The 25039-nt window shown below is 27.5% G+C and overlaps 1 protein-coding gene across 2 annotated transcripts in view; it reads right to left on the bottom strand.

Moving 5' to 3' along the window:
• The window catches only part of LOC127283940 (microtubule-actin cross-linking factor 1), a 298405-nt gene that overhangs the window by 265361 nt on the left and 8005 nt on the right, over positions 1 to 25039 (bottom strand). For both annotated transcript variants that reach the window (XM_051309088.1, XM_051309099.1), the window contains exon 3: positions 23703 to 23946. In XM_051309088.1, the coding sequence (XP_051165045.1) occupies positions 23703 to 23805 (103 nt within the window). In that variant the 5' untranslated portion in view covers positions 23806 to 23946. The remainder of the gene's footprint in view (positions 1 to 23702; positions 23947 to 25039) is intronic.

The raw sequence follows: 25039 nt of genomic DNA, 5'->3' as shown, positions 1-25039 counted from the left end.
CTCGATTGATAATCAAATTGTTTTTGGGACAAAAAAAATTGTTAAAATGGGATTGTTTTTAAAACTATTCGGATTGTTCGATGAACAAACAGAATTATTTAATGAACAAAGAAAATTGTTATGGAACAGTTGAAATAACAAAACTAAATTGCTAAATCGACAAAACAATTTGTTGTATTAACAAAGCTTTGATCCGTCTAATACAATTTGTTCAGTTTCTTCGCCTTATAAAATAATCGATTGCAGATTTTGGTAGGTCATATCGCCAGTTTCATTTGCATTAAAATCTGTGGAACATGCAGGTTCTGAATCAAATTCTTTGACCTGAAACCAAAAAATTATTTTGAGTTTTTGTTGTTAAATAATATTTAATATACATTTTATCGACAGAGAGTTTGCTTCTGCAACTGTATGGAATTGCAAACTGAAAAAAAACTGACAATAAAAAATTCGTATTGTTGTTAAAACAACATACATTTGTATTGACAACAATCCGAATTTTAATACCAACAAATCTACTAACAACAATCCAAAAATTGTTTGCAACACAATTCCATTTTTCTCTGTGTTGTGAGAAACGCATATAATTTCAATTTATATGACAAAGAAACTATATATATATATACCTATGTATAATATAAGTGACGAGACAACTGCTAACCTTGTGCAAGCTTCTATTTAACTGTTATTGTTCCTATCAGCAGGTACTTGGGAGTAAAACATCTGCTTAGATTCAGTCTACCGTATAATATATTTCATTACACTTTCCGTCTAAGAATATAATGACGTAATAATTAAGTCATGGACACACAATTCTCGCTAATTTTTTTTTTCACGACTCCTATTCAATTTCAAAGAAAAACTCGTTCTCAGCTCATTTTTTCGAAGTAAAAAATTATTTCTCACCTCTCTCTCTTTCTCTCGCCTAATATGTGTGTAAAAGCCTCTTTGTGATACGAAAAAAAGTGTGAATTGCCCTTTTCCTCATTTGAAGGTTGAATACATTTGTCAATATTTGTGCACTAAAGAAACGAAATTTTGTATATAAATATTAAGCAACTCTTTACAAAGGGAGTGTCAAAAATAATGAAATTTTTTATTTTTCAGTTAATATGCGACCTCAAGATAAATTTATCAAGTTTGCACAGAGTAATATTGTCAACCTAATTTAGTAACTTTTGACTAAATTAACAAAGCATTTTGTTTAATATATGTGCAAAAAAAAATTTTTGTCGCATTAATAATATTTTTTTATTCCAATCAAACTTTAGTTGGAACAACCAAAATTTAGTTGATACAACCAAATAGGAAAGATAAAATAATTATGTTGTCTTAACAAAAGTTTGGATTAATTCTCGGACTCAAGATTATCCCATAAAAATCATTAGTTAAAATTTTCATTTTAAGGGAATTTTATTAGATATTATTTTTTAGACGAACTTTTATTTTTCGAATTAACATTTGACAGAATTTCTTTTTTAAAGAATTTTTAATTAACAGAATTTTTAGGCACCGAATTTTTATTTGGTAGAATTCTTAAAACGCCGAAATTTTATTTATCCGAAATTGCAAATGGCCGAACAAACAATTGACAGAAAGATTTCGGCGCGATTTTTAAAATCCACCAATCACGATTTTCTTGACAACTTTTGATTGGTTATGATTTTAAAAATCGCGCCGAAGTCTTTCTGTTGATTGTTTGTTCGGCCATTTGCAATTTCGGATAAATAAAAATTCGGCGTTTTAAGAATTCTACCAAATAAAAATTCGGTGCTTAAAAATTCTGTTAATTAAAAATTCTTTAAAAAACAAATTCTGACAAATGTTAATTCGGAAAATGAAAATTTATCTAAAAAATAATTATTATCTAATAAAATTGTTGAAAATTACACTGAGAAAAAGAATTATTTGTTTTAAATATAAAGATCAGTTTAAAAGTTTTTGTTTAACCCAACACAGTTTTTATGTTTAATTTTAATATATAGAAAATATTTTCTACTTTGGCTTAAAATTATTATTTGTTTGAATAATTATGTTTGATTCAAACATATTTTCTGTTTGGCTTAAACTGAAAATATGTTTAAAATTTTTATGTTTGATTTAAACATAAAAATTTATTATGAATTAATTGAAATCAACCATAATTTATGTTTAAATTAAATATATTTTCACATTGAATCAACCAGAGAATATATTAAATTTAAACATAAATATGTTTGACTGTATAACAAAGCTATTTTAAGTTTGGGTTAAACATATTATGTTTGAATCAAACATATCGTTTTCTCAGTGTAAATAAATATTCCATTTAATAAAAAAATAAAAAGTGTAATGAATTGAGACGTATACGTGTGTTTTTTTTCACGATGAAATATATAGTGAAGAACTTTGTAAAATAGTCTGACATAATTACAAACAATTATCCTTGTGAGTTCAAGTTTCGTGTATATAACTATCTTCTTTTGATATTATGTGAGTATTGCACGCCATTCGGATAAGCAACTCGAGTTAATGGAATTTGAAAACGAGTTAAATCGAATCGTTAATCCCGCAGCAGCAACAGAACGCTGTCTCGTTCAAGGATCGAGATATCGAGGACTAATAGTTACCCTGCGTTATTCTTAGATTTAAAATCAACCCTATTTATATAATTACAATGTTGAATTCCATTATAGCGTAAGAATCATAAATATTTATTTAATTTTTTTACAAAATGTAAAAAAATTATTGATTCACATTGGAATATGATTATAAGAAAAGATTAATTTCCGAAATAGATGCAGATTAAATGAAACGCATTTACTGTTAATATATAAGAATAATAAAAGGACATCCAGTTCCTTAGTAATTTCCATTCTCCGTTATTAATCAGGAATATAAAATTCTACACGGAGAAAAAAGAATTGTTGTGGTTACTAAAAATTACTATAAATCTATTTCTTGTTAGGACAAAAAAAATTGTTAAAATGGGATTGTTATTAAAACTATTTGGATTGTTCGGTGAACAAACAGAATTGTTTGATGAACAAAGAAAATTGTTATGGAACAGTTAAAATAACAAAACTAAATTGTTAAATCGGCAATACAATTTATTGTATTAACAAAGCTTTGATCCATCTAATACAATTTGTTCAGTTTCTTCGCCTTCTAAAATAATCGATAGCAGATTTCCGTAGGTTATTATATCTCCAGTTTCATTTGCATTAAAATCTGTGGAACATGCAGCTTCTGAATCAAATTCTCTTCAATAGATTTCTCACTTTAACCGGATTGATTATTTAACAGCACTTTGTCATTTAAAAAAAAAACTAATAATAAAAGCAAAAGTGGCACATGTGCCAGAAACAAACGAGACGCGACGATCTGCACGCCAGTTTGCAAGAATTCAAGATGACCACGTGACATGGAACAATAAACCTGTCAGCTGAACAAATCCGGATTGTTCCATCAGCAATCGACATAGAGTTTGCTTCTACTTTCCTGGTTGCCAACCAGGAGCATTAAATTTGATGCTCAGACGTATTAAACGAGTAGATTATATTCGCGCCTGCGCAGAATATTTGTGTACATTTGCGACCATGGTTGCGATAGGGACAGGTCGCAAATATACACAAACATTCTGCGCAGACGCGAATATATTCTACTCGTTTAATACGCCTGAGCATCAAATTTAATGCTCCTGGTTGGCTCTCAGTGTAGCCAGGCTCATAATTTAATAAATTAATTTCTAATTTTATTCTGTAAAATAAGTCAAAAAAAAGTCGTACAATTCAAGGCTTGTATATGTGCATATAGCTACATATTTCAACTACCGAATAATAATTAAATCCATAAAAAATACAATTTAAAATATTGCACCAAGAAGTATGGTATAAAATGAAAAAAAAAGAAAATAAAAAACTATAAAAGATGCGATGGGAGGATTGAACTTGGTTTTGTAGACGCGATTATATTCAGGTGGCAGAAAAATGTATTTGTAAGGTGCGGTTTGCTTTGTAGAAACCCGCTGAGCCATTAACCTGTTGTACATACAGACATAGAAGGTGGACGTCAAAAGCCGCACCTGACATATATGAAGAACACGCGACTACCTTTTCCTCTCTTGGTTGGAATAATATATTTAAGTGTGTGTGTGTATTTATGTACATATATATACCGTCTCGGACTAGCTTGCATCGTTTCGCACTCCACTACCTCTAATTTAATTATGAACTGGTTTCAACCAATTAGCAAATGACTTCTCAACAAACGAAACGTCACTAGATGCAACCCGATTCACTTTCAGTTTATTTTTACCCTTGTGTATTTAGTTGTTCGCTTGCTACAAGGTCATTTATTGTGAAATTTGTAATTTGTTCTCAATTGTAAACCGCATATGTTTATGGTGACAGTTTTCATAATTCCATTTTAATTTATGTACTCGAATATGTAAAATACAAAAAAAGATATATATCAGATTTATTACAAAATATTATCCTCAATATACTGTATAACATTGAAGATATATTATAAACAATACCATTTTTTTCAACAGAAATCGTGTTTTACATTTCCAAATAGTTATGGTATCAGTTATTTGAACAAAAATGAATAAATTATGATAAATAAAAGTAAAGAAAATTATTACTTTTTTTTAAATTTTCTAATTTTCTTAATAAAGAATTAACTATAACTAATTGTTTTGTAGAGTCAAAGACAGATGGTGAGATTTAGTCTTCCTAGTGTCCCCCCATGTTATCAACCTTCTGTCTAGATATGGAATTCAGTTAAAATGAGAGAAGGTAGGGTTCTATAAAAGTGAGAGGGAAAAATATACAAAACAAGCGGAGGAATATTTTTCCCACACAGGAAATAATATTTCACGATCGATATAAAATTGTGGCTTTTATTATTATACTCCAAACTCCCCATAACGATAAAGCATATCGTATATATATATATATATATATATATATATACAAAAATGGCTTTGAATTTTTTCTTGTGATGCGAGAAAAATTATACAATGCATTAAAATTACAAAATCACTTTCTTAGTATAACAAAAAAATTTTTCAAGAGACTCATCACTCTTGTTGATTAATTTCTTCTGACACACTCGTTAGTATAGAGAAAATAATGAACTTCCTTTAGATGCCTCGACTTTAAAGATCTTTTCTATATATATTCTCTTTTTTATATAGTTATTTTTGAATAATTATTTTCTGAGATGAAACTATTCATTACTATTGCTTTTACTATAAACCTCTACTCTTATATTTTATACAAGAATTTTGAATCTATATCTCCATTTAGAATAATTACAATGAAAATAAAGAAATTGCCATCTTGAAAGAGATCTGATATAGAAAGAAACATTGCTTTTGATATAAACACCAATTGGTTAATTATCAAGACAAATGAATCAGGAAATATTTTCTTTTATCTAAAACCAGAACAAGTAAATGTATACTGTTCGTGGAATAATAATTATAAACGGAAAAATTAAATCAACTTTGCTGATGCATACAAAATCTGGTAAAAGTAGTCGAGAAATTATGCTTTCTTTTTTTTGTTCCAATAAACTTTATCTACGTTATCATATATTTAATCTTAATAAATAATTGCAGAATTTTTTATAGCACCGTTATGCATTTAATGACATTACTAACATTTAATGATATTACCAATATTTAATGATATTACCAATATTTAATGTTACCACTACTAAAAATGACAGTACAACTTTTATTGTACTGTTCCATTCACTTAATGACCAGTAATCATTCAATCTTGTCTGCCATGTTACTATACAAAAGTATAGCAATTTCAAACTTTGTTTGTTCTGCATTTTTAATTGCATAAAATAAAGAACACAAATTGGAACGAATGTTTGAAACTATATATCGACGAAGAATTAATCGAAGAAATTTTAATTGAAGAACGATCAATAGAGGAGTAGTACACGCGATATTGTAAGCTCAAGATTACAGGTTCTCAATTTGTATAAAGTTGTACTACCTTCTTCATGAAGCACCTAAGCTTATTATTTATGGTAGTTGCAGTGGAGCGTGTCCTTAACTATATACATGATCCGTATATACATCCTGTTTGATGCTACTGAATTTGTGTATACAATTACACCTCCAAATGAACATAATAAATTAACAAAAATTACTCATTTTTCCAGAAATAAAAAATTCTTACTCGCAATTGTATATAAGAGATTCCTCCTAGTTAGAGTTAGTGTTTTATAAATCAGTGAAAATTTCCTCTGAATTAGCAAAATTTCACTGATTTATAACGATAATTATATAGCACTAATTCCAATTAGTGTATGTATAAGGCTAATAAATTTGTGAAATTTAGATAAATTATTAATGAAATAGGAATTTATCACTCGAATTTTAAATAATAACAAAAAAGATATCGATCACTCTGAGTCAGGATTTAAAAATTAATAAGAATTATTCTTTATTTAACGTTTTAGGAGCAATGTTCCCCTCCTTAGAAACGGTAGAGTAATAAAATTTAAAATTAACATTATTGTTCTTACAAGGAACACTACCAGGCTCGAATTTACATTACAAGTTTTGGCCCTTCGTGTTAAAATTTTAAAAAACAATATCAAATTCCAACGATAAGAATCAACTGTTAAAATTTGATATTGTTTTTTAAAATTTTAACACGAAGGGCCAAAACTTGTGATGCAAATTCAAGCGTATAGGACTTGTTAAAATCCGGAGTCTTCAATTACTAAAATTTTGCAAAGGGGGAAATTTTCATTTTAAATATTTTCTTTGTATACTATTTCCTAAAACTAGAGCAGAAATTAAAATGGCACCTTTTTTCCAATTAGCAACTTCCAACAATCAAAAAAGAATAGAAAAACGCAGAATTAATGAATTTCATAACCGTTACAGCTTTTAAATTCTGTAATACTAAAGCAAGTAGCATATATAATTCAAAAGCAAACTGATTTATCGACAATAATAATAGCCTCGATCCAATTGAGTATCACGCGTTCAGAACAACGTTACATAGCGGTAAACCTAGCTCTAGAGAACTCATCACGTTTAGTACTATACGTGTGGAGAAAGCAAAAAAAAAATATATATATATATAGTCGACATTGACATGAAACAAGGGCAAGCACAAGAATTTTTTGAACGACATTTTGAACAACTCAAAAGAAACATATTTTGTTCAATGACTGAAGAAACAAATAAAATATTAATAAACAAAACAATACCTACAAATATCAAAAAAGAAAACTGATTATTACAGAATGGAAACAGAAAAAATTCCGTAAGCCGAATGCTAGAAAAAGTTCATGCTAAAATTTAAAAAGATTTCAGTTTTAACTATAAACTATTACAGAGAAAAAAAATCGCGACTTCTTGAAATTCTGTTTGAAGTTTAAACTCAAAAGTAATCTGAACACTTGTTTTATGCGATATTTCCGCAGTATCTTACATGTTATTTATACTACAATTTCTGAACGAAAAAAAAAAGTTTCTCCATTTAACAGCTGTTTTTAAATACTCGACATTTGCCATTGTTAATTTATACTAATCAGTTTTTCACACAGTGTTTATTTTTCCGCCACTATAACACAGGACCGCACATATGGTACCATATTTTTTTAAAGCCAATCTCCCTTTTTTGATGAATGTTCAAATAACCATAGGAAAATTTACATCCGTAAATTAAAATTGTAACATAAATAACAATATGGGTAATTTTGTGTCTTTCATAAAATGTTATAAATTACATGCAATATAATATCATATGCGTGTATTATTAAAATGAAATACAATTCAAGAAGAATGGAAATGAAACAATTTTTTTAACAACTTATTGACATTATATATATACATATATGTCTAGCTAAAGTGAATGAACCTTTCTGTTCAATGCTGAAAAACAGAGTCGAAGAGAAGAAAACAGGTCTTTCTCTAAAAATGTCTGCGGTAAGACGAATGCCTGCAATTCGATCGTTATCTCTTCGTCTCGAATTTCACGATGTTACTCCCACCTTTCTTTCATGAAAGAGAACGAAAGGGGTGCAGGACCGTGACCATCCTGTTTGTGATCAGGAAGCAAAATTGGTCTCGTTCTCACGAACATGAGTTTCATTATACGTACATAAGAAAATCCAGTAATCAAATACAACCTTAATTACATCTCTACGACATTTAAAAAGGAAACCTTAATATATAGAGAATGTTAATGAAAACTATATATGACATAAAAAGAATTCGAGGGTCACTTGACGTACACTGAAAAAAAATTCTAGTTTGGCTGTAATTAACATTACATTCTAGTTAAGCTAAGAAGAATTCAGTTTAAATTAACTAGAATTCTGGCTAAAATAACCAGAATTTTGGTTAATCTAACCGGAATCAATAATATAAACCCTAATGATAATGATTTACTTTATTTCTGAATCGGAATAATCGAAATCTTCTTTGGGAACACCCGAATAATTTCTAAAAATCAATGATTTTAATTTAATAGAATTTGAATAGATACACGGAGAAAAATGAAAGAACTAATAAAGTAACTTTTACTATACTTTAAAAGTAAAACCGGAACTGTACGCAGTTTCTGCGCATTTCGGTTAATTTTTACTCCAGAAATATTAAAATTTACTCCTGAAATAGTAAAAATTATTCCGGATACAGTAAATTTTACTATTTCTGGAGTAAAAATTGCCCGAAATGCGCAGAAACTGCAGACAGTTACGGTTTTACTTTTAAAGTATAGTAAAAGTTACTTTATTCGTTTTTCCATTTTTCTTCGTGTATAATTTTCATTAAGCCAAATTTTATTTGTTCGAATTAATATTTCACAGAGTTTTCATTAAAAAGATTTTCTATATTTTAGAATTTTTAGAATTTTCACAGAATTTTTCTTTGTTCAAATTTTTCATTTGTTAGAATTTTTATTTGCTCAAATTTTCATTTAACATAATAGCCATTTTAATAAATTTTTTACTATAGGTAAAATTTCATTGCATAGAATTTACTTTTAGATAAATTTTCATTTGTTTGAATTATTATTTGATAGAATTTTCATATAACCAATTTTTCATACTGTAAAGAATTTATTAACCGCGCGGAAAAAAAGAAAAAGTAATTTTTACTACTTTCGGAGTAAAACGGGAACTGTTCGAAATTTCTGCGCAACTCTGTCAACTTTTACTCCAAAAATAGTAAAATTTACTCCAGAAATAGTAAGAATTAGTACGGAAACAATCAAATTTACTACAGAAATAGTAAATTTTACTATTTTTGGAGTAAAAGTTGCCAGAGATGCGCAGAAACTTCAGACAGTTCCCGTTTTACTTTAAAAGTATAGTAAAAATTAATTTTTTCTTTTTTTCCGTGCGAAATATCATTGAACAGAATTTCTGATTGACAGAATTTTCATTTGTCCGAAATTGCAAATTGTCGAACTAACAATCGACAGAAAAATTTCGGCGCGATTTTTAAAATCATCAACCAATCACAATTTTATGGATAATTTTTGATTGGTTGATTTTAAAAATCGCGCTGAAATCTTTCTGCTGATTGTTTGTTTGTCAATTTGCAATTTCAGACAATTAAAAATTCTATTAATTAGAAATTCTGTTAAATGATTTTTCGGTTAATAAATTCTGTATAGAATAAAAAATCGGTTACATGGAAATTCTATCAAATAATAATTCCAACAAATGAAAATTTAACCAAATAAAAATTCAGTGAAGTATAATTTTGACAATGATCATCATCATTTTTAACACATTTAGAAATAAATATATATACTTAAATAATTCCTGTGGGTCCATTATTTAGATTTACAAGATAAAATCTTATGATTTAATTAGGTGTCAATAAAAAAAAAAGAGGAAACAGGTGACTTCTGCTATATGTTAAATAACGGAAGGTATAAATGATGGTGGAGATATCTGTTTATCTGGCGTGGGATGATAATTTGTCGGTAGTGGCTACCGACACATTAGGGTCTATTCATGAAAGAATCGTCAGGCATCCGCCTTTCTCTTTCTTCTCATTCAACAAACTCTCTATAGATTGCAAGAGACACCTCATCTCTAAACATGAATCACAAAACGCATACCACTCAATGAATATAACCAGCCTTCATGGCAAATTTACTCGCAAAAATCGAACATAATCGAAATGACGTGATCTACATGTATACATATGTATAAAGTAGATTATATACAGGAATATTTTATGACGCATAATCACTTCCGTATATAATTTGCACACACAAACACATAGTGAGCAATTCTATTTTTGGTTCAACAAAAATTTCAAATTTATCTGTTAATTTTCTATTTTCACATCTTTACAGAAACTTGAGTTTGATAATAATAAAATTTATATATAAAATCTATATTCTTTATATGTATATCACGATGCTGAAGAATGCTACGTTTATTATGTTAATAACGATTACGGAAATTAATTTTTATTTAACAGGGAAAATTATAAAATACTTTATTTAGAAAAAGATTCAAAATAATTCTTTTTAACACGAATTATTAAATGCCAGCACAGGAAATTAAAAGGCATTAAAATAAGCTGCAACGCTTATTATTTTAATCCAATTTTGCTTACTTTAATACTAAAATGAATTAAAATAAGCAAAATTGGATTAAAATAATAAGCGTTGCAGCTTATTTTAATGCCTTTTAATTTTCTGTAAGAATTTTCATTAAACCAAATCTTCATTTGTAAAACTCTGAATTTTCATTTATCGTACATTAGACATGGTCGAATAATCAAACGGCAGAAATATTTCAGCGACAATTTAAAAATTGACCAATCAGAAACTGTCAAGAAATTTGTGATTGGTCAATTTTAAAAATTGGCGCCGAAATATTTCTGCCGTTTGATTATCTATTGAATCATGTGCGCAATGTAGGATAAATGAAAATTCAGAGTTTTAAGATTTCTATTAAATGACATTTCGCGTTAATAAAAATTCGGACAAATGAGGATTTGGTTTAATAAAAATTATCGTATTTAAAAATTCGACTCGAGACGAAATTCTGTTTAATATAAGAATTCTGATAAATAAAAATTCGTATTAAAAATAGTTTAAAAAACTTAGATTGTTTTTAAACGTTTTTAAAAACTTCTAGGTTCGATATGTATTATAAGAAAAGTGTGCAAAAGACGATTAAAAATTGCGTCATCGCGCAATGCGGTCTCAAGTTGTGTGTCTAGCGTGAGATATTTTTGAGCCAAGGTGCAATTAGCAAAGGTGAAGGTTGGCAGCCCTATACACTTGTTTAACGTCGCTTTTATTTGTATAAGAACTTGGAATTTCAGTAGGCATATATACGAAAGTGTCTTTTTTTTTCTTGATTCTTATTTTTCACTTGTTGTATGCCGCCAATGCACAAGAAAGCCGCGGAATACTTTTATATCGCTCGATCGTTATATCCGTTTCCAACATATATATATATACATACAGTTCCGCTTAATTTACGTAATAATTAACTTGCGAGTTAATGGTAGATGTAAGTAAGTATTTACATAAAATCATAATTAAATGTTACGGACTAGGTTATATTTGATATAATTAATGAATATGTTAATTGCATTAAAGATAAAAAAAATATTCAAACAATTAAATCTTAATATTTCTAAAATTCAAAGGCTTTTTTTAAAACTATTTTGCTATTAAAATATAATATCACGATGCTGAAGTACGCAACGTTTATCATCAACGATAAGAAATAAATTTTTAATTTAACACAGAAAATTATAAAATTTACCTAAAAAAATATTTTTTTAATTAATAAGAAGTATAAAAAATATTTTGCAGACAAAAAAATTATACAATTTTTCGTTCTAAAAAATTATTTCTTTAAAAATCGTTTATCATATAAACGTTGCGTACTTCATCACCATCGTTATAAGCGCAGCCTAAATAGAGCCTAATCAAAAAAGAAATTTATCGAACAAATTTTTCACTATATTCGATAGTATAAATATCGATTTTGCAATTAAGCAAAGTTGATAGGGAAGCGATAAATCGTGATGTTTGTTGGGTGAAAGGCAAATAAATGGCGAGAGTAATAGTCCTAATTATTCTCAAGGAAGTATAATATCGACGGTTGGAATATATTTCTTTCTCGGGAATATGAATAAAAAACAGAAAGAACAATCTCATTAGAAATGGAGCATTAAAGAATTTGTAACCTCTATAGCCTTTATATGGAAGTTGCAATTTAAAAAAGATTCACAGAAACCCTCTTCGCAAAAAAAAAAAAAAACCTAATAGCAAAATTGTTATATATTTTAAAACAATAAGGAAAGTTATATTTTGATTAAAAAAAAAAAAAAAAAAACTACAATGTTCACACGGAGAAAAATGGATACTTAAATATAGTATCCAAAATATACTTAAAAAAATTTTAATTAAATCTAACATCTATATACTCAAAAATAGTATCTTAGTAAAAAAATATATATTCAGATTTAGTATCTCTAGATATTTAAATGTAACATAAGCGCTTGCGCAAAAGTCACGCCGCACTGCTATATTCAATTCGAAAAACTAACCTAAAATCTCTGTGTTTCACACGTGTAGAAAATCGTTGACAAGTGTATAATATATATATATAATCGACAAAAAAATTTTGAGATTCCAAAATATGTTTAAAAAATTTGTATTTCAAGTTTGTTTATAATTTTATTCCTTATTATGATCGAAAAACTGATTTATTCCATGAAATAATGAGAATAATTGATTGAAATTGATATAAATACCGAAACTTTTACATATAATAATCGTGAATTTCTTTCTTTCATTCTGTCCACACCTGAAGTTGGTTGTTCTTGCGTTTGTTTCGTTTATAGGTTTTGACTTTTGACAATTCTAATTGTGGTTAACGTATGTTTTTTTTGTTTACATTTTTCCACGTTCATCAAGATTAAGGTTATTCTTAATATTTTATATATAAAAGGTAAATAAAATTAAGATTCTTCTTTATAAAGTTAAAAATTTTTTAAATTTGACATTTTTAAGAATTACTTTTTAATAATTTATGTTATTTTAACAAATTTTGTGACATTTAAGCATAGTTTCAAATTCTTTATTTATTATTGTTTTTTAAAATAAACATTCTAAATTAATTTTGTACTATAAATTTAAAATTGCATATGAATTACTAGGAACAAATAATTTTCTATATAATATTTTAATATTTTCTACACTATAACTAAATCATACGAAAATACAAATGAATATTAAAAGTTTTGAATATAATATTAAAAGGGTAAAAAAATTTTTTATTAATCTTAATTACTGACATATTTTTTATTATCACAGTGAATTATCATATTTTTAATCCTAATATTAAAAATTAATTATTGACAATTAAAAAAAAGTGTTAAATAAAATTTTTTATTATTATTTTTTACAATAATTTAATTATTAATGAAATATTATCTTTACAGTATTTTTTTTAATATAAAATGTTTAATATAGTTGAAATAAAACATAATTTTATTAAAATTATTTTTCAAAATTAGCAATAATTAATTTTTTACATTAAAATTAAAAAAATAATAATTCATTATCATAATAAAAATGTATAAATAATTATGATTAATAACGAAAAATTTTAAATGGATTAATATGTAAATAATACTAATTTTTAATATTATAATTATTGTAAATAAAAATATAATAATTTATTATAAAAATGTGTAAACATTCTTATTAATAACAATTTTTTTTCATTGTGTATATTTTAACATTTTTGAATATAAAATGATAAAATACTACATAAAATAATAATAATAATGTATGACTAAAAAATTTTGTTATTAATGAAAAATTATTTTTACAGTATTTTTTAAAAATATAATTTCTATTTATGTTATTAAAGTGTTCGTAAAAAGGAAAAAACTACAAGGCGCTTGCGCGCGCTTTTGTTTAGGTGGTACGTTTTATTATCTGGGATACTTAAATGTGAATATCTTGGATAGTAGCATTTAATATATAGAATTAAATATCCAAGGATACTAAATCTGAGTATCTATAGATAGTTGTCCCATATTTAAGTATCTAATATATTTACTCGTGAATATACAGATACTAAATTTAAGTATCCATTTTTCTCCGTGCAGGATTTCGCTTTAAGTGCAGCGGCGGAATTCGGTTATGCTTTCACGAACTCAACGTAATTATGATGTGTCACTAGTGAAAAAAACCTAATTAGAAAAAAAGTAAAAAATCAAACTAAATTCAAAGAAATGAAAATAACCAAAAAAAAATATAAATCCTCTATCTCTTTCTAAGGAGGATCGAAACGAAATGTTCTTCACCAAATTATATCTTTAAGATTCAAGTACTTCTAAAGAGTGTACTATCATCATATCTTTCAGGCACTCGTTGCCATTAAAAGTTCTAACGTTCACTCATTGCGTAAACGTTTACTTTTAGACCAGATGAAAAGGTCGTTACACTTTCAAAAGCACAGCAACTATAGAAATTGATTCATACAATATATAACAATAGAAATTAATATCATAAAGAAACATTTACCGCACCGTAAAAATTACTATACAGATAATGCCGAAACACTTCTTTATATACATGTGTGTAAATTTCAAGAATACAAACAGAATGTTTATCTTCTATAATATAGAATAAAAATTTAATCGGAATGTTATCAATACTTGTGTCACATACAAGGTATAATAATTGTACGTTCTTTAAGAAATTAATTTTCTTTCTTTTCAATAAAAATTTTAAACATTAGTATACTTTCTTTCTTCTGATTATTTCGACTTGGGTGGTCGCCCTCTTTAGATAAGATTTTGTGCCAACTCAGGTGGGCGCTAAGGATTGTTATTCCATTTCAGTATTCATTATTATTATTTTTATTATATATTTAATGTACACATGAAGAATAATTTATATACATTCTTCTATATAAACCAGCATATGATTTTTCCCTTCTTCCCTATATCCTATCGAACTTAAAAGAATTCAAAGAATAATTAATTCAAATCAAAAAATATATTCTGTGAACCATATGCTGGTGAAGCATGTTCTGGGTCTACATTTAGAAGACCTTTTAGTACCTAAAAAGAATTCGCTACAATTTCTAATACACTTTTTGAGTAAATAGAAGGTAAAATTGCAAAAGCTTTTGCAATGCAAATATATATTTAAACTGGAATTTTTAACTTAATTTTCATCAATACAATTATGGAATTACCACATTTAGTGGATACATAAAGAAACATCGTTTTAGATTTTGAAGAAAAATTAAATAAAATCTATTTTTCCAAAAATTTAAAGGAGCCTAAAATTTTCTTAATAGGACCCAAAAATAGCCCTAAAAAAAGCCCAAAAATCTAATGTAATCCGTTTTCTAAATTTTAATTGTGATTTGACGGACCTCAAAAGTAGTACATTCGGAAATTATTTGTACCAATAATTTTACCCATTTCTTTTTTGAAACTCAGCAAAACTATTCGATCGTATGTGAAAAAAAGAAGAATCTGACGAGATTTATTGGAAATTCACCAAGAAATTTTAATCGTTATTAACAGAGGATGCGACTGTATATTATAAATAGAATCAGTGAAAAAAAAAAAAAAAAAATTTAAGCACACTTGGAAGTTGGAATCACCTCGCCGGATCTCCGGCCTGTTCTTTCGCTCTTTAAAGTCCTTTGTCCGCTGTTCATCCCCACCAGAAAACAGCAACATCTCGGAGGGCCGTTGTATATGCCAACCTAACCTCCTCTCCTCCTCTTTCTTCTTCTTTTCCCCCCTTTCCTTTTTCCTCGCTTCGTCTCATCTCACGCCTGAACTCAACGACCCTACTTGCCTACATTTTTTTTTTTTTTTTTTTAAACAAAACCCCACACTCAATTTTACAATTCTCAAACCTCAAAACAAACAGATTCTCATCAGTACCAACAGAATTTCGACTAATGATAGTTTAATTATACATATTAAAATTTTTTTATCAATTACATCTTCTACAATTCAGATGTAACTTCTGATAATAGTAATAAACAGGTAAATCTATAAAGTTTAAAAAAAATTAATGTGATGCATCACGGTAAAAGGGATCTAAGCTGAAAAAAATTGTAGGCTATGTTTAATGAACGTTTTATCTTTATTAAATAAATATTTTTAATTATGTAAAATCAAAATCAGTTTTTATGAATATTTTGGATTTAAAGATTTGAACATCAGTTGACTGTATTAATAGTTGATGCTGTTTGTGCATTTTCATTCTAAAACTCACAAACATAACCTAAAATTTTTTTCCAGCTAAGGTCCCTTTCACTGTGATGAGTCACATATGTAATTATTACATAATTATTTAGTTCGTCTGAAAAATACCATTCTCCAAGAAATATTCAGATAAAACGAAGCTGAAGTACGCAACGTTTATGATAAACAATTTTGTAGTTTTTATTAATAAACAAATTATAAAAAAAATATTTTTTAGGCAAAAAATTATAGAATTTTTATTTTAAAAAATTATTTCATTTAAAAATCGTCAGATAAACTATAATTTTAAAATCACATTATAATTAAAACAATAAAATCATTACAACTTAAACTCTATAATCTTGAACTTAAATTTTTCTATTAAATTATATATAAATAATCATTATATATAAATAATCAAACTTTTATCATAAAAAAATAAACTGCCAAACAATAATAATAATTCACTATTATAATTTATCGAGTGTATTAATTAATATAAAATCCACAATAATCAGTCAATTGGAAATATAATGATATAACTAGTTACGACGCGCGTGAGATTATAAAATTAAAACTGATATTTCCTCGCAAACTGAACACGATAAATATTCCCTTAAATGACAGTCTCAATTAATATTTAAATTTAATTATTAAAATTTTAATGTAATCCAAATTACTATATGAAAAATTAATTGGAACATTGTATGAAAATGTGATTAAAATCATAAACAATACATATAGATAAAGGAGCGTAAACTATATATAATTTTGTAATAATTACTTTGAAAAAAAAAATTACCAATTTTCATAATTTAAAATTCGCGTGTGAAAAATACGTTTTTCATTAAGAAACAAAACATTATGCATTATTACCTTGACACGCATAATTTGTCAAAGATATAGTTCTAAACGCGAAACAATTAAAAAAAAAATTTATCATTTTCCAACGATTCAGTAAACTTTTAAATTAATGAACCTATAACAAATTTTATTTTCTCTCCTAACGAGAAAAAAAAATGATATAACTGCACAAAAAAGATTTGCTCAATAGGAAAGGCTTCGTTGAAAAAAATGACCATGACTAATGACAACTTTTTTTTTTTATTGTCATAAAAAATAATTATATACTTCAATATAATTTTTACTTAGCAGAATTCTTAATTTAATAAAATTTCCACTGAACCGAATTTTCATGATAATTTCTTATTCATTTGAAATGAACGTTTAAAAAACTTTAGAAACATTAAATTAAAAAGTAATTAACCTTTAAACTACTATCGCGGTCTCTCAGACCGTTATCTAAATATTTTTTATTTATTACTTATTTTTAAAGTACAATAATATGAGCCCGTTTTCAAAGTTGCCACGGAACACTGATTTCAAAATTCCATGACTTTTCCAGGTTTTCCAGACCATTTTTTAAAAAATTCCAGACCCAAATATAAATTTTTAAAAATTATATTTTTTATAGCCAATTATGACAAAATATACTAAATCGTTTAATTAAATTATTAATAAAATAATTTATTAGGGTCAGTTGGGGTAAATAGAAACAGAAATTTCAACAATATTAGAGAGAGAGAGAGAAAATTGTTTCTATCAACTACAACACTATTTTCAGCATTATAAAAAAATAGTATTCATCTATATTCTTAACAGTATACATAATATTTAACATGCGGTTTATTTTTAAACTTATGTAATGCAATATTATTTATTAGTTTGAATTATTTTATAACTAACGCCATTTTTTATATAATTCTTTGTATTTTTTAACATTTGCATATTTCAAATTAATTTTTTCTTAAATTTTCTAAGAAATAATGACTGTTTCATATTTACCCCTAAATTTTAGCAAAGTTGAAAAATTTAGTGGTAAATAGAAACAGTTGATTATTGCGAATTAATGATACCCATATATTTTCTACTAGCCCATAAAATTGTTACACGAAAGTTAAATAATAACTCAAAACACAAAAAAAACCGAAAGTATTTCGATTTAAAAGAAAAAACTTATATTATTGGTGAAACTTAGCAAATCTGTTTCTATTTACCCCAACTGACCCTAATAATTTCATATTCATGCTCGATTCAAAATATTTATGTTACGTAATTTTATAAATACAGCTACACCGTGTTAAGAAAAGAAAATATTTGACCAATCGAAACTAAGATTTAGAAACACCATATTGATTTCAACTCTAAGCACTAAATTTAAAACCGAAAAGTAGTAATGACGACTTGAAAACTTGAGATTTTTCGATTCACATACTGTAAATTAAATTTTTAGATCGAGATTTTATAAAATTCCCTGACAGTTCCAGGTTTCCAAGGTTTTCCATGACTGAAAAAAAATTCAATGACAATTTCAGGTTTTCCGCAGGTCCGTGGCAACCACGAAGTAGTATAAGGAGACGTAACGCCATGCATTCAAAGCAACCCCAAATGCGTGTCCTAGAGTTACTAAGGTTTTCGAATAATGCTCTTGTAGCGCCTCTACTGAGATAAATCGGAATCAAAATATGTCGTCTGCTATCGCGTAAACAACTGTAGTTGACAGCAAAAGTGTTTTGATCACGAAGTGGTTTTGATAAAATATTGTGTAATAAATAAATAATAAAATAAATATTGTGAAATATTAAATAAAAAAAAAAATTAAATCTGATTCCACAAAGTGCAAATCACATATCTTATCCTTTTTTGTCAATTTTGGTTTTTTTCCAATGCCAACAATAGCACTCGACCAACTTAACAAACTTTCATTCTATAATAGGAAAGCATTAAAAAATAAAAAACACTTCGGAAATAATTAAAACTCTAATGATATAATATTAACAATAATAAAACAATAATAAATAATAAAAATTAAATACTGTTCGAGCCGAAAAAAAAATTCGATTTTCTCCATTTTTTTCTTCTTTTGTAGTTATTTTTGATCCACATCCTTTTATAAAACATGACATTTCACTGATAACATTAACAAAGCACAAAGTGCAAGCGCGAAACACCGGTTCAAGACAATTTGTCAGCACATGCGAGCACGTGATAAATTTTAATTCTCTATTTCTCCACGCGCGGCGTCCTCATCGCATTATTAGAAAAATGCGTAAACTCTAGGACACGATTTTGGGGCTCACTTTCACCACAATCTACTATGGGCGTTACGTCTCCTTATACTACTTCGTGGTGGCAACCCTGGTTTTCACCGTGTGGATAAATTAAATCTTCCGAGAGGTTAAAGTCAGTAGATACTTTCTGCGTCTGCGCAGAAGCTGTAAACAAACATTCTGCGCAGACGCAGAATATATATCTACTGCCTTTAACCTCAAGGAAGATTAAATTTATCCGCCCGGTGAAAACGGGCTCTATAAGCCTGCACGGAAAAAAATTTTCTGGTAATTATTTAACGTCGATTTAGAGATTTTACATGTTCCTAAATCTGTTAATTCTACAGATATTTTCTGCAAGGATTTAACGCATGCGCGAAAACAATGCAGTGATTCGACTAAGGCTGAGAACGATTGAGTGCGAGAGGTTAAGGCGAATTTAGTGTTTTTATTATTATCAGAGTGTCGGCAAGAAAGTTCAATTAAAAAGGAAACGTCTTAAGTATATAAACATTATTATAGAAATAAATTATTACAAATTTTTTATTTTAAAATTAACTGTAGTGATTAAGTGAGAAAAGTCGTTTGTTTCAATTTCTCGACATAAGAAAAAGTGGATTTATCATAAGTTTTGAAAACTTGCTCCTCATTTTTATTGTTAGAAAATTATTGAAGGATGAATTTATTTACATAGAAGTTATACTAATTTATACAATAATGTTCCGCGAATTTAATGTATTCGGAGGAGAATATAACCTATAAGAAATACTCTACCAAATATATATTATCCCCATATAGTATACATAATTTGGTCACTCAACAGTTTTTAAGAACTGTAGCTCAAACTTGTAGAATTAACAGATTTTAATGCCAATGATTCTACAAATTTCTCTATTTGGAGAAACATCAGTAGATGGCGCAGGAGTTTCTGTAAATTCTACAGAAAATTTTTTTCCGTGTGGCTACACCGAGAGCCTACCAGGAACATTAAATTTGCGATGCTCAGGCGTATTGTATTAAACAAGTAGATTATATTCGTGTCTGCGCAGAAGGTTTGTGTACATCCGCGACCATGGTTGCGATAGTGACAGGTTAGAAAATTTTGCTGACTTTGGTTTTCTAACCTGTCCCTATCGCAACCATGGTCGCAGATGTACACAAACCTTCTGCGCAGACACGAATATAATCTACTTGTTTAATACAATACGCCTGAGCATCGCAAATTTAATATTCCTGGTAGGCTCTCGGTGTAGCCAGGCTCAATATATACTAAATACTAAGAATATATTCTAATTTTAAGAATATTACACGCTGAATTTAAGTGTAAAATATTCTAAAATATAGGTTCCAAGTATCCTATATTCTAAATTTAAGAAAGCACTAAGGATAATTTTTTACCACCTATAGCAGTTTATAGGTTAAATAATAATTTTGAAATATAAGGATCCGTTAAAATAAAAATTCTGTTATAGTAATTTGAAGAAAGAAAAATTTGTTTGAAAAATAATTCTATCAAATGAAATTGTAACAAATGAAAATCCACACTAATGAATTAAGCCTTATTTATAAGTCCCTTCGAAAGTAATTATTCAAGTGAAAATTTTTTAACTTGAAGTACGCAACGTTTATGATAAACGATTTTTAAAGATATAATTTTTTAAAATGAAAAATTCTATAATTGAGCTACCAGATCAAAGAAGGGCACATAACCCATTTGAATTACATTAGTTATGTGCCCTTTTTTGATACGACAGCTCAATTTTTTTTTAATTTGTTGATTAATGAAAACTACAAGAAATATTTTTTTACCTCCCTGGACTCGGCTTCGACGCTCAGCGCCGAAAATTGTTTTTCGCAGAATCAAAAATTTCAAATTATTTTTTTTTAATTTTTCAATTCAAATAATACCTTGAAAAATACTTCTCAAGGCATTGTGTGGACCAAAAATCTTTTTAAAAAATTTTTTGATATTTTTGATTCTGCGAAAAACAATTTTTGGCGCTTAGCGTCGAAGCCAACTTCAGGGAGGTATTTTTTAGGAGACAAATTATACAATTTTTAATTTTAAAAAATTATTTCTTTAAAAATCGTTTATCATAAACGTTGCGTACTTCAGCTTCGTAAATTTTACACATTATAATTATTATTGATTCCGTAAAAATTCTAAGCTCTTAAATTCTAATTCTCTTAGTAATTTAACTTAATGATTACTAATAAAAAAAAGTAAACCATAAAAAAGCAAGTAATTATTGTACGCATACAAAATATACTCATAAATATTTTTTTTTTTTTAATATCTACTTATAAATATAATTTAAAAAGGAAAAAAAAAATTCGCTTGAAAAATCAAGAAATATTTCTGAAACTTTATATATATATATATACATATATATTTGAACTAGAAAAAGTTTTAAGATCTAAAAATGAATAAAAGTATATGGGAATTCTTGCATGTCATTCAACGCTTTTAGTTTCTCTCAGGAAGGGACGAGCATGCCTTTTATCCGGTAATAGTTAAGAGAAGCCCTTGCACTGCGCTTACCACACGACGAGGAGAACAATATATTCAAGGGAATAAATAGAAGCCTATCTATGGTCTACTTAATATAGTATATATATATTTATATATGTTACAGTCTAGACTGATATAAGAATAGTATGTACACATGAGAAGGTCCTTGAAAGTCAAGACAATATTTACCACCAAACACATATATACACAATATGTGTTTGGTGCGAAATTTAATGTGTCCACACGTGTTAAAGGCTCACGCACGTGACTTTAACACTAAAGTCAAGAAGCCAGAAAACACGATATGGTCAATATTTAAATGTAAAAAAAAGAGGTATAGATTTTAAAACCATATTTCCAAATCTGACGCAACTGAAATCTTCTTTATTTACTCATTTATATGACCAACACTTTTATTATCACCAATTCGTATATATTTTTTAAAAAAATAATTTTTTAAACTTAAAAATATTTTTAGGTTATGTCAAAATAACTCAAATTTCTGGTAACTAATTGAATTAGTCCAATGTTTTTTCAGTTATTTTTGTATTAAAAATTAGATACTTTTTCTAATAATTAGTTATTTTTTTTACTAATTGAAGAAATAAAAAATCATCCAAGATTTCACTGACTAGTTATTTTAAACTAATTCATATATTTACAAACTCATTAAAAAATGTTTTAGTAAAACAGTAAACAATTTTATATTTTACACTTTCAACTATTAGGCTGCTTCCACAATAACTAAATCGCATCGTCTTGAAGATTTTTAAGACGAGACGATGCGCGCGCATCCATTGCCAACTGTCGCCAAAAAATTCATTTTACGTATACTAAAAATTAAAAAAAAAACATTGTACCTAGTAAGATATGAAATTTTTATTATTTTTAAGAAATCAAATTTTTTATAATTCCTATAATATTTACAAGCTGAAGTGACAGGATTAGTGGATTCCGTGAAATGAATTTTTTGGCGACAGTTGGCAATGGATGCGCGCGCATCGTCTCGTCTTACAAATCTTCACGACGATGCGATTTAGTTATTGTGGAAGCAACCTAATAATTGAAAGTGTAAAATATAAAATTGTTTACTGTTTTACTAAAACATTTTTAATGATTCTGTAAATATATAAATTAGTTAAAAATAGCTAATTGTTAGTCAAATCTTTGCTGATTTTTTATTTCTTCAATTAGTAAAAAAATAACTAATTATTAGAAAAAGTACCTAATTTTTAATACAAAAATAACTGAAAAAATAGTTACATTGGTCTAATTCAATTAATTACCAGAAATTTGAGTTATTTTGACATAACCTAAAAGAAAAAATTTAACTAATAAAATTTACAGAGTTTTTACTTAAAAATAAAAAAAAAATTTTAGTTGGCCTAATTTCAAAAACCTACAAATTTTACTTTTTTGCCAGTTTTTAAAACATTAAAATGGTGGATCCAATATGGCGGATGAATTTTTAAAATTTATTAGATTTGCAAAAAATTGTGAACTTTAATAGACCTAAGCACACAATATAAGTTCATTAAAGTCAAAAATACTTCTTGTAAACAAAACTTTTATCAATATAATTGTACAATTTCTTTTTATAACAAAAATCAAGAAAGTAGATTGATCTTTATTCTTCGTAAGATTTTATCTTTGAATGATTAATCGTTCGCCACACACAAAAAAAAATATTAATGATTCCATATACAGAAACACATGTTCTGTTTAAAAAAACAATAATAAACGTTATAAGGTTTATTGTCCTACAACAAGAAATATTGAAGAGGGGAGGGGGGAAGGGAAATAAAAAATGAAACATAAACAAAGTTAAATGACTCACCGGCAATCCGGAGAACAGCCCTATCTGCAGGATCCAGCTGGAGGATGCTGAGGGGCTTGTCCTTGGCCCACTCCTTGAGGCTGCCATCCAACTCGAACTCCATAATCCTTCCTCCTTCACAGAATCTTCATCATATTAAATCCTAATTCAACTCGCTCGAGTTCCTTAGGACTCATCATATTATAACTTCAATAATTCACAGGTCATTCACACTTTTTTTCAATCACTTTTTATTATATCACCACTGAAACAAAAATTTTAATTTTTCGATTACCAAATAACACAATACACTTTTATTCTATTACTATATTGATATTCGCAAAAAGCACTTTATAATTTCATAAATAATAAAAATCACACGTGGATTATTGTGAGAGTTTAAAAACCGGATGTAGCATTTCTAAATTCTAACGGTTATAAATATTAAATTTTTACATTATAGTGTAAAATTCATTTTATTTTTTCCTTTTTCTTTTAATATAGAAGAATTAAAATTGGTGCAACCAAACAACGCGCGATTTTACGTGAGAGTCAGTATAAGCGAGAAGCCGACCCTCCAGAGTGCATTCGATGACTCTTCGCACTGGGTTTGTTATGGGATAAAAGCCGGGTTTCACGTTTCCCCTCTTTGCCGTTGGGAGCGCTCACCGAGAAGGCGATTCAGAGTAACACTCACCAGACACCAGGCGATTCCCGTCGAGCCCCACCTGCCTCTCATGGAAACCCAACACACAATCATGCGGGAGATCCTGTCAACTCGTCTTCCGGATATCACTTCAACAATAACACCCTACACAACATGCAATATTTTAAAAAATGGATTTTTTAACATAGTCATTTTTTAAATTGGGGTACAATGAATTCCAAAATGAATGTTCCAAACCGAAGGGTTCCAAATTTAAAAGGCCAAAAATTTAGTTTTCCAAAGTATATACAAAATGACCAAAGCCCAAATTGTCCAAAAAGTATAAAATATATCAAAGTATATTTATACTTTTGGATATTTTGGGTTTTGGCGATTTTGTATACTTTGGAAAAATAAATTTTTGACCTTTTAAATTTGGATCTTTGGTTTGGAACATTTATTTAGAATTTATTGTACCCCAATTTAAAAAATTACTACTATGTTAAAAAAATCATTATTTAAAATATTGCATGTTGTGTAAGGTGTAATTGTTGAAGTGATATCCGGAAGTGTGTGCTTTGTGTACGGGGTACTTTACAAAGAAAAATTTTTTAAACTGTAAAAGAAATTAAGAGTAGTAGGTATCAATTTGGGTTGCAACGTTCTGATAACCATAAGTTATATTAACGATTGGGGTGCAAAAGTTCCAAGA

This window comes from Leptopilina boulardi, unplaced genomic scaffold (assembly GCF_019393585.1).
Source record: "Leptopilina boulardi isolate dan_hultmark-lab unplaced genomic scaffold, ZJU_Lbou_2.1 LbouV2_316, whole genome shotgun sequence".
NCBI classification, from domain to species: Eukaryota; Metazoa; Arthropoda; class Insecta; order Hymenoptera; family Figitidae; genus Leptopilina; species Leptopilina boulardi.
This window is presented reverse-complemented; position numbering and strand designations above follow the sequence as displayed.